At 35.7% G+C, this 12,038-nt stretch overlaps 1 protein-coding gene across 5 annotated transcripts in view; it reads left to right on the top strand.

Moving 5' to 3' along the window:
• Positions 1–12,038, top strand: part of CCDC171 (coiled-coil domain containing 171) — a 155,420-nt gene that overhangs the window by 88,223 nt on the left and 55,159 nt on the right. For all 5 annotated transcript variants that reach the window (XM_082074301.1, XM_082074299.1, XM_082074298.1 and 2 more), the window contains one exon: positions 8,900–9,045. In XM_082074301.1, the coding sequence (XP_081930427.1) occupies positions 8,900–9,045 (146 nt within the window). The remainder of the gene's footprint in view (positions 1–8,899; positions 9,046–12,038) is intronic.

Raw genomic sequence — 12,038 nt, 5'->3', positions numbered from 1 at the left:
GTCAGTCAATATACTTTTATAGCTCTTTGATCTCCTCACTGAATATTGGCATGTAATGTATCTTTGATGCTTTTTCAACAGAATGATTCAGAAGTTGCCTTTTATTAGTTCAGTTTTGTTTTACTGTATCTGTTCTTTCTGCTAAGAAGACTACTCTCCAGTTTTTAATGAAGGGAGGGATAGGGGTGGCCTGTATAAAACAATAGACCTTTTAGTATGAAATTACATATGTATCAATTCATTATTATTTTACTGATGTTTAAAGAGTAAAAGGGATAAAGAGAATTATGTATGCGTGTTTTCCCCCTGCAGATACTTCATGCAGCAGGATGTTGCTGGCATAATATTAAAATCAAATATGCGTACACTAAACAGCATTTGGGGCTATCTGTGGAAACACATATATTTGAATACAAAGGTACAGTCACAACGCTTGTGGAAAATAATGCAGTGTTTGAATGTCAACTGTATAAAGGGATAAATCTGCCAAAGCCCATGTTAATGTTAGTGTCGTGTTAAAAAAAAAAATATCCAATTCATTAATTAAAGAAAATTAAAAACTCCTGCTGAAACATGATCAAAACTTTAGAATGTATAAACTGACCTATTTGGCATTGTCCATAACTGCTTAATGTGATGGCTCACACCGATGTGCTGCTGTTCGTAGAGTTGTGTGGCAGCCTCTTCCAAGAAACTGCTGCAGAGCGACCTGCAGCACTGAAACAATTTAACTGGACCACCAGTATATTGAGGTCACGGGCAGTGTCTTTTCTTACTCATGAGTTGAACCTTAAGTTCTATTTAGAAATTTTCTTGAAACAATTCTAAAGACTCTTAGGATTTTAAATTTTTGGACCAGTGTCTGAATTGAAGACCCATAGTCAGTGTACCATAATACTTCTTTCTTAATTTTAGTTCTGAAGTGGAATGCTGTGTGATTGAACCTGTCCCTGAGGACTTTTTAGTCTGTGTCCAGGTTCTCACTGACTTCAAATTGTATGCCTTTTAAAATTAACTATGGGAATCTAATTGTGATTATTTAATTTGCAGGTAACATTTCATTGTTATTGTTAATAATTTCATTCTCTTTCTTCCTGAATTATCTGTTAAAATATAGAAATATTCAAAACAAAATGGAAGAATATTTTTTGAGAACTTCAAATAATCTGTTCCTGGGCTTAGGAATGTCACTAGTAATGCAAGATAATTGTGACCACTAGGACATGATCAGAGACAGATGGTTTGAAGTCTAGTTCACCTATAATGAAATGCCAGAAACTGATGCAATATCTTGGGTCATCATAGATAATTCAGCTAAATATTTCTCTGTGTGTGTGTGTATATTTCTCTGTGTGTGTGTGTGTACATGTAATATAGTAGCACTCGTAAACCATAGTAAAGCCTAAGTGCTCTTTATATTGTACACTGTGTGCTAATATGCCCAGTTAAATAAGGAAACTAAGGAAAACTAAGCAACACTATTGCAGGTGCTGGTGTGTAGCAGAGAGCAGTATTACAGAGCAGGGTCAGTTTCCATGTAGAGTTAGGCGCCTTACCTACACACAGGTACAAGAGAGAGTTATGAGAAGTCTTCTTTTGCAGTACCAGGTATAAAGCATCTGGTTGAAAACTTGGAACTGTAACTGTAACGCTGGGGGTCTATCAGAGTAAAAAGTAAAAAAAAAAAAAAAAGATTATTTCTCTTCTGTGGCACTTAAGTAGCTGATTTAAAGGCACAACGCTGCTAAGGTGCAGAAAAGCTGCTGTTCCTACAAGGCTGGGTTTTGCAGTCTGTATCGTGATGGGAGAGAAATTTACTTCTCTAGGGAGAAAAAAGAAACATCAATGCTGAGGTGTTATCTCAGAGGTGAAGGGGGAGTGAATGATAGTGTGCTCATGCCACCACACATGTGATTCCAAAAATTTATTCTCACTTAACATCAAGGGTTTTTCTAATACACTTAAAACTCACAGTGATAAAGCCTTTTTCTGAAATTGTCTTTGTTCCATTAAGGTGGTATAATCTTTCTCTGCAGCTTTCCAGTAATACTAATATAATTCACTTAGCGCAGAAGATGATAAAAATTTCTAGATTATCATGTGCTTAAATTTTATTATGTAATTTAACATTTTCCAAAACATTGTTTAAAAGTAGGGCTTAATTATTATCTCTTATTGGATTAGTGTATGTCTAGAAGGCTCAATGCATCTTTGTATTCAAAAGAGTGTCCCTCAACTTTTTCGGCTTCTGTTTCCTGCAGTCGTGTATCTAGCAGTGTACACATTTTAACACCCATGCTTTTGTTTGCTAATACTAACAGTCCATGAGGATGTAACCTATGTGTGGGCAGTTTATATTTTGTGATTACTTCATATAAAAACTTTCAAAGTTGTGTTTAGTTTTACTTACTTTGAAGCTGGGTGACATGTGATCTCTCTTCTGGAAGAAGTGTTATTATGTGGAATTATTCAGGAATAGCCGCTGTGTTTAAATTAATAACCTCTTTTAATTCACAATAACTTTAAAGCATACAAAGCTCAGTAACTTCAAAAAGAATTTTCAGTCATCCTTTGCTAAACATTTTGAGCTAATGCAACTGAAAAATGCATTCCTTTCTTGTTGATCAGAACAGATTTCCTCTTGAGAAATAAGTCTGCATTGTAGCACAGAGATATTAAACCTAGATTTACGTCTTTGAGGCACTGTAACCCAGGCTGAGCTACTGCAGGTAAAATGATCGTGGTACCTAAATTTGCTTGGATATCTGAGAGCTATGCTTCAGTCAATAAATGGACTGTTGCCTAGACATATATAGGTAATGCCATTCACTTTCACAGTGTGAGTGCCTAGAACTTCTAATTACTTTTGTAAGAAATCTCTTGCAAAATGAAAACATATTCATTTTCTTCCTCCAATCCATTGAGTGACTCTCAAATAATTTTTTATTGAAATGTTTCTTAATACTTACATTCTAGATCTTGTAGAGTAACTGTGTATCACAGATACTTTTTAAGCTGCATGCAGCATAATTTAACTTATAATTGTCTTCAAATGATTGCTTGACTTTTCTATGACACTTACTGTGGCTAAAGCTTTCTGCTATTAGCATAGTTTGTGCCCCAATATTATGAGGGTTTTTTATATAAAACAATTACAAGCAATTGTATTTCACATTGAGTCAGAAATGTGAAAATATGTTTGCAAGTATCCCATCATTCACCACTATTTTGTTGGTTATTTATTAAAATCATTGTGCTGCTTGTTTAGTAGACCCACTTACGCTCTGTGACCTCATTACACAGGGCGCTTTCAAAGATACGAAGAGCCATTTTGCACCTTGTTAGATACCCTGTGATCTATAACAATCATCAGGTATGTCCTCAGAGTGCCAGCAAATGGAAAGATTGCTGCTGTCAGGATCAGGGTCCAGTAACAAAGAGGTTAAAAAAAAAATCACTGCTTTTTCTGCAAAGCAGATACAGCTCATTCAAATGTACATTTGAGCACTCATATTTCTTTTCCTAGAGAACTTTAAAGGGCATGTGAAAGCATTTGCTATTGAAGGAATGTCATGGGTGGTCAGGCTCAGGTTAGCTCTGCTTTGCAAGAGCAGAACAGCCACGTGGAGTTCATTTCAAACTGTTTTAAGACACTGCTGCAGCCACTATGAAACACACAGTAAATACATATATACTATGCTGATACTGCATCTTGGTTTCCAGTTCAGAAGCGTAAATCCATCTGATTTGTTGACATAGGTCTGAATGTGTGTCTTGAATGTTCTCTTTTTTTTTTTTTTTCCTTTCCATGTATCAGTAACAAGTCTGAATTATGATTTTTTTTTTTCTCTGAGATATTCCATCTCCTGTTGTGATAGAAGTTTCATTTTGAGTTGTTCTTGATTAAGTAAGAATTTTTTTCAGAAAACATCATATGGAAATTCAACTGTACAGTTTGAGCTAATGTAATTTGGTTTGCATTGCAGTCATGCACGCTAAAATACAGTTGACATTAAATATTAATGTAACTTCTTGTACTTTTGGATTTGGACCTTCTGAAGATGCTAGACTTCTCTGGGTTATCTGTTGAGTGCCTTTTGTGGGGCACTCAGAGACCATCCTAAATACTATAATTGCCAAAAGGGATAATGGGAAGTGTGTTTCAGCTGGTGGAGGAATGGATACTGGCTAAACTTTGTATTCTTTTTTTCATTGTGGAATTTTATTAGTTATGTGTGTAGGACAGTTTTCAGGATGTATTCAGTGTACAGATCTTTTAAAAAAGGAATATGTTGCATCTAAATGGAAAATATACATATGAAACTTCATCCTGAAGATAAAATCTTTAATTTCACAAATTAGTTTGTAATACACATACTGCAGTATATTTGCATATCTTCCAGTGCTGTGTTGTGTCTGTGTAATTTAAATCTAATTTAGTAAGCAGTTTGATCTAGCTTCAGTTGATCTTGGAAAATATGCTCTCAGTATGTGTCACACATGCTTTGCATGAATTTATACTGTATGACTGTCATCGTTCATCTAGAATGATTATCCATCTGTTATCTTTTGAATAGAGTGTTTATTTGTTGGTAAAGAATGACAGTGTTAAGCTTTGATTTAATTTTGTGACTGGCTTTGGAGAAAGATATTCCTCACTGCAAAGCCTAGGCTTGTTAAAATTACTTGTGGAAGGACATAGCCTACAGACATCCAATGAGATTTTTCCTCAGTGCTATCAGTTGCTTGCTGTTCTCTCCAACAAATGTTTTTTTCATGCTCAGATTATGGGTAAAAAAGCGCCTATATCTAAAATATCTCTAAAGGGAACTTCTTCTAAGGATTCTGATGAAAACTCTACTGATCTAGGAGATTTTGGTGGACTGTAGAGTGCAATGATTTCTGAATTAGCACCTGAATGCCTAAACATCTGAACAAAACAGATAACTGGTATTTTACAGCATGTCAATAAATTAGAGTTTGGCTTTTAAGTTGTTTCAGAATTACTTGTGTTTGAAAGTGAAAGCTCAGCATCTTCACAGAACTATGTGCAGACGTGGTAGGTTTTTAAAACCTTCATTCTTATCATATTTAGCTTCAACTTTCTAACTATTGTAATTGTCCACAGAAAACATTTCAAGATAAATGCATTATCAGGTTTTGAAATTTTCTTATTTTTGTAAATACTAAGACCTGGGGAGCAAAATAAGGGCTATATTGTGGATTAAGTGAAATATCTCAAGGCTGTGCTTTTCTGATAACTGAACCTGAAGTGACCTTTCTCAGACACAATTACAGAGCTGTATGTTTTTCCTTTAATTTCATCAGGGGTTTAATTAGTATACAAATAAAACTTCCCTTATCTTCCTTTCTACCTAATTGGCTTGTCTTCGCTTATATATGAAGAATGTGAAAATGGGCTGTAATTAGGGTGACCGTGTTAACCTTTTTTTCTCAAATGTACTGTTGCCTAAAGGCCTTGAGGCCTAAAACCAGTGCTTTGGATTATTGCTTTGCAATCACTATGGCTCTCCCATAGGTTTTCTCATGAGCAGAAGGGCTTTGGGTGCTGCAGGTTCCCACTGCTTAACAGGATCTTCATTCTTCTCCCCTCTAAATGTTTATTGATTATCTCACTGCTCCACACTCAGCCTCCAACAACTTAATATCAGGTGACAGTCAGGAGAGTTCTCCAAGTAATTAGAGTGGAGCATTGAGGGAACAATTAGGAGCAGAGTTATTAAACTTGATTTATCCTATTCTCTCCTGAACACTTTCTTGGATATCAGAACATCACACTTTCACAATCTACCCTGGCTGAGAAATTAGTGGCTAACCTGCTGCTTATCATTGTTGCCTTGCTGCCTTGAGGCACACCCTCTTGGTTTCAGTCACTCAGCTGGAAATATTAGAGTCCATAAAGTTTATCAAGGGTTTTAATTAGATCAATCTGAAGAAGGAAAAAAAGAGAGGCTTAGCAGCCATTACTTTAGAATACTCCACACTGTATTTGAGCAATTTCCAAGGCTTGACTTTAACCCACAGTAGCAAGGAGCTTCAAGTGAATGCTAAAACTGCTTTTAGAGGCCTAAAATCAGTTTAACTTTTGCTTGGATGTTGCAATATTATTAGGTGAAGTCCGACTCCTTTGGAGATTTCTGTAAACAATGGTGAAAGTTTTGAATATAATAAAGCAGCTGTTCAGTCTGGTATTTGATTTAATAATTTCTATAATGGTTTGTCACCCGTTAGTGTGGATTGCTGGCCATGCCTCTCAATCAGGCTTCACGTTCCTCCCTGTTATTGCCTTATTAATAGGCCTGCACATGCAATTGGTAAGCAGGTTTAGTTAGCAGCTCCCAGAAGATTTTTACACCTAGTGGGTCTCTTCATCGTTTGTGGTCAGTGACGAAAGCTTTATGAAGGAGCAGGCAACTCTTCAGCCCCTGTATGAGGATAGCTGTCTAGCAAAAATGAAAAAAAATATGCATAATGTTAATATTATCCTGTCTTTCTTCACTCAGTTAGACCACTAGAATCTTGGAGCCAGACTCTTTTCTAGCAGACTCTACACCAAAAGTTGCTCGCATCAAAATATTAGCAGAATTATCTATTTTGCATCAGCCAGAGCTCAGTCCTGTGACTGCATCTTAAGAACAGATTTTTCAATCAGGTGGGAAAATGGGGTGGGCAAAGCATTGGCACCAGAGACAGTGTTCTCTGTTCAATAAATTAGTGAAAAGATGGGAATATGGCGGGGGGGGGACTTGACTTAGTTTTCAGAGCTGTTTCCTTGGTGCTGACTTAGCCTGAAGCAAACAAACAGTAAACACAATAAATGGAAGAAGATAATGTTATTAGTTCTTAAATTAAAGATGCCTCTTTTTATCCATGCTAATCCACATCTGGTTGATTGGAAATAAATTTCCTGAAAATCTGACCATTTGGAAATTCAGCTCTTTGACAGGACTGTGATAGCTGCCAGTAGCATTAAGGTAGAATTTCTCAATGCAAAACTTCTGGTTTGGGATATCTTCATGCTCCTAATGCAGTGGAAGAAGGAGGTCTGTGTGTTTATCTTAGGTGAAAAATAGCAGTCTGAACAGTCTGAATCACGAATAGGGACATAAGAGGCAGAACAGAGTTATTCAACCTGCAGTAATTTGAGCAAGACTAATATTAACATTTCTGGGGTATAGAGTTTCTTAAATAAACTCTGGATTTCGGGTTTTTTTGGTTGGGTGGTGGTGTTTTTTTTTGGTTTTGTTTTCTGTGTTTTTTTTTTTTTTTCTTTTTTTTCCTTTTCTCCTTCTTACAGCAGTGATTAATCTCAGCCTAGATTTTGTAAACTGCCGAACAGAGTTCAGGTAGTGGTGCTGTACCTTCCTTGTAAACGTGCTTGAAATAACTGGTTGCTTTTTTGTCTTGAGGAGAAATTTCTTCATTTTGAGGGTGCCAGAGCACTGGAGAGGTTGTGGAGTCTCCTTCTCTGGAGACATTCAAAACCTACCTGGACACATTCCTGTGCAGTCTGCTCTGGGTAAACCTGCTTTAGCAGGTGGCTCAGACTAGATGATCTCCAGAAGTTCCTTCCAACCCCAATCATTCTGTGATTCTATGATATGTTTGAAGAAAACTTATGCCAATCCACAGATTTCAGTTTATTTTGCAGGATTATGCAGTTTTATGCTGTAATTTGTTATTTTATAGAATTTTTCTCTAGCATATTGTCTTTTGAAGTGCCTTTGACTCTTGTCTAGGTCTGAGCTTTTTCCAGTTAGTTTAATTTTCAGTGCTATCGAAATTTTTATCAGCCTTTTGTATTTAGTGTTCTTCATGCATATCCACAGCATAATACAAATTTTCCTTGTGCCACAGTGCAGGTCAAGTGCGCCTGAGTACAAATTATGCAGAGCATTCTTTGCAGAAAACTTAAGCAGGAAACATACCCATAAATTTTGAAAAAAGGTGCAAGAGCTCAGTCTTGCAACTGTGCAGCCTTCTCTATCCTTCTATATTGGTTTAGAATCTGTCAGAATATATGCATTTTGTAAAAGAATGTTTATGGCCACCTATTATAATTTCTTTCTAAAAAGGCAATTAACAGCTGTAAATAAAATGTAACATTTAGCAAACCATGAAGTCACATTATTAATACTCCAGTCTGTAAAAGTATTGATTTACCCCAGCAGAAAGGAGCAGCAACTAACCAGGTTCTCTATTAATTAGTTCTGTGTGCTATTTGTCATCTATTGGATTAATCTAAATTGATTTAAAACATGTTGTGTTAATTCTGAGCCATAGAGAAACATTAAAAAATTCACATACTATTTTGCATATTGGAAAAAAAATGTTAAAATAGTGAAAGCATCAGAAAATAGTGATATATTCTTAGCAAGAATTGTGACAAAACTGTACTTAATGTACTAACAGAGAATATTAGATTTGTATTTTCTTTTTTAGTCCTGAAATTTCTGAACTGTGCAAAATATTTAAATAAACGCTACTTAGTTTATTCTCTTTCTTTGTGAATTCTTTTCATTAATGTTCACTTTAAGTTTCGAGAATATTCTGTTCTCTGTAATGCTGTACTTGTGATTATTTCCACTGTGTTTAGATCTGTTATTTGCAAATATAGTACCTGTAGCACAGTATATCTACCTATTTGATCAACAAATCAGTTTATTTTATAAAACATATTTGTACATAGGCAGTATACTAAAACCTGGGGGGTTCTGAGTTTGCAATATTTTTGTAAAGAATTCATAAAACCCTGCTATGTAATGGTGCAAATCTACTTCACACTCAGTCTGTTTTCCACTTTGTTTAATAGCCTATGGCATAAATTGAAGTTAATTATTTGGGCTGACAAGTAACTCTGCTTTCTGTCTGCTTGCAGAGACTCTCCGAGGCAAAGATGGAGCTGAGAAGAAAAGATCAATCTCTGCATCAGCTCAATAGACTTCTTACCCAGCTGGAGCAGGACAAACGTCGACTGAAAGAGAGCATCCGTGATGCGGAGAGTGCCCTCTGCGTGGCAGCGAAGTGAGCGCTGGGACCTTGGGGAGATCACTTAAAACAGACAAAAGATCAATTCTTACTTTCATGCACAGGGTTTTAGCCCTGGCTAATGTAATGCTAGAAAACAAAAGTACATCTTTCTCTCTTTGAAATTCAGTGATAGTCTTCTAAAAAGAAAACTGTTAGTTCAAGATACCAGACAGTATGTTTTCTGCAGTTATCTCATAATAGTGCTCCAAGTTCTGAGTCCTGAAATAACACGGGCATTTTTGTTTGCCATTTATCTTACTGATTTGACATCTCTTTGGCAAATGCCTAATGCTTTCTTTATTTGAGAAATGATTGCTTGTTTGTGTGCATGCCATCTTTATATATAAAGAGATAGAATTTATTTATAATAAATACAGAAACATCAGCTACGTGACATCTCTTAGCTGCCAAAGGGGCTGAAACCAATTTTGGACCTAGTCTTATCTGTGGAATAGGGCAGATATTTGGATTTAGACATAAAACCCATGCCTTTTTATACCATAACCAGGAGAGTGGAAGGAAGTGTTCAGGGACTGATTTTGAAAGGATTGGTAGTCAAAGGGTGTTCCGTTGACTTGAATGAGATTATTACTAACCTCTTACAGTCATATAGTAAGCTAAAAAGATAAAACCTTGCAGACTCCGTTATCTATTAGCCTTATTGTAGTATGAATTTTGAATATTGTTGGTCCATGGCTAAGATTTTTTAAAAGTTCAATTTAAAATTAAAATTTCTCATTATACCTGGGATACCTTTGAGCTCTGAAGAACAATAGCTTAGAAGCTTTAGGGTTTTATGCATAAGTGAAATAATGTAATTAATATAGTTTTCAGTTAAATATTTAACAAGCTAATTAAAATGACAAATGTTGCTTAGTATGAATGTACTGAAGCAGATGTGACCTGAAGAAGGATTTGTTCTGGAAAGATTGCCCCTTTTCACCCTGCTTCAACCTATTTTGCACACTCTAGTAAAGATCATTCCCTATGGCCCTTCTTATATTCAGAAAAGGTTATTTTAACGTGATTTTAAAATTGGTTTTATTTCTGTATATAGCAGTTGAATATTGACAAATCAAAAACCCATCCTATTTATTGTTCTACTAACTCTTCATAACAAATGTCTTTTTTTTTTTCCTTTTGGAATATGTTAGCAAAGTAGGTGAAGCAGACTTTACTTTTATCCAGAAAATCTTATTTTAATACCCCTTCCATAACCTGAGTGATTGTAAATAATACATGTGTGTCTTTCAAGTTCTTTCCTAATCTTTTGTACATCTTCAAAGGACAGCAAGATAGAGGGTTCAGTCTGAGAATGGCTATCTCGATTTTCTTGCAGTTGTGGCCAGCAGTTCTGTTCCACTTTCTTCCAGAGTAGGTAGTGGTATTAATAAAAGTGTCAGATAGCAGTGAGCTTGAGAGAAATTTAGTAGCCTTTTGGTCATTATTCTGCTAGATAGAAACTCTCTTTCAAACCTTCACCCCAGCTACTGTGTAAAGATGATGTAAAGCATGTTCCTTATGCCTGAACTACATTTCTGGATAATAATCCTAAACAATAGTTCTGTGATCCAATTTCCCTTATATCTGTAGGAGTTGATGAATGTATGAAATAAAGATTGAATGAAATGTGGATCCTGGCATGTAGTAGTGCAAAATATTCGTTGTTTATTTTTTCCTAGGTGCTATAAACAAATAGTACCAGACTTTGATTTTAGGATGTTATTTAAGGGAACAAGTCAACTATAGTCAGAGGACTTTCTGTTCACAAAAAAAAAAAAAAAAAAAAAAAAAAAAGAACCTGGGGACCACCTGTTAACCTGGGTCAAAAATTCCATCTAAAGATACTTTGCTTTCAGTGATGAACGCTTGAGAATATGTGAGGAACAGACTGATTTCTGTGTCAGTAACTAAATTAGAAATTAATGATGTTGAACTGACTCTCTAGTGCTGACTTCACCCAGACGAATAGCAGTCACTACATAAATTAGGCCAGCAGAGGAGCTGAACAGCATGTTCTTGTCAATCTAGTCCAAAGAAAGGCAGGATCCTTAAAAGAGAAAAATCTATGTGACAGCTTTACTAGGAGTTTAAAAGCCAATCCTACTTTTCTGGCCACCTTCCTTTGTTTGCTGTTAGGATAGTATGAATCAAGAAATGAGGAATCTGCGGTCATTCCAGGCAGAAGAACACCATGGTTTTTACTTCAGTTTTAGGAACTGTAAGAGCTCAAACAAAATATTCACACAACTGGCAAGGTCAAAAACAGTGCTGGAATATTAAGCTGTATCAACTTTTCTGGAGTAGATACCATTTGATTTGCTATGGTGTTTTGCTGGTCATGCTGTCCTGTTCTCCATAGTCATATACTATTATGCAACTTCAGTTTCTGTCAGTGCATTAGACGATACCAAGTTTTTTATGGCAGCATAACTGATCAAAGCTGTCTTTCTTACTAAAGCCATAATCTACAAAAAATCATGAGAGTAGTATATCATTCTCCAAACTTCTGTTTTGTAAGGATAGGATCCTTCACTGGACTTCTTTTTGAACAAGATCACTGGAATGTTTGGGTTTAGAGAAGACTGGAAGAGTTACATGCATATAAGCACATAGTTACTAGGCCAATATAATTCATGAAAAACATAGAACTTGTCACTATTTTCTGGTATGAAAATGTAATTTCTTCCTGCTGGAACCCAGACTCCAATCAACATGCTCCTTTTATCCAAGACTGCAGATTTTCTCTCCAAGAACACAACAGTTGTTCATTGATATGCCTATAAATACAGCTAGTTTAATTGCTTATACACAACAGAAGCATCTTTAATGTGGAAACATGCCAAATAGCAGTCTGTGAACTATTTTTAGGGTTTGTGTTGAAGATAGGAAAAGGAGAGATACCAACATAGCAGTTAGACTTATCAACAAATGTTTTTAGAGACATGATGGTTATAAAGTAGCAGAAAATGAATTTCTACAGCAGT

The sequence above is a fragment of the Streptopelia decaocto genome (genome assembly GCF_964273445.1).
Source record: "Streptopelia decaocto genome assembly, chromosome: Z".
NCBI classification, from domain to species: Eukaryota; Metazoa; Chordata; class Aves; order Columbiformes; family Columbidae; genus Streptopelia; species Streptopelia decaocto.
This window is presented reverse-complemented; position numbering and strand designations above follow the sequence as displayed.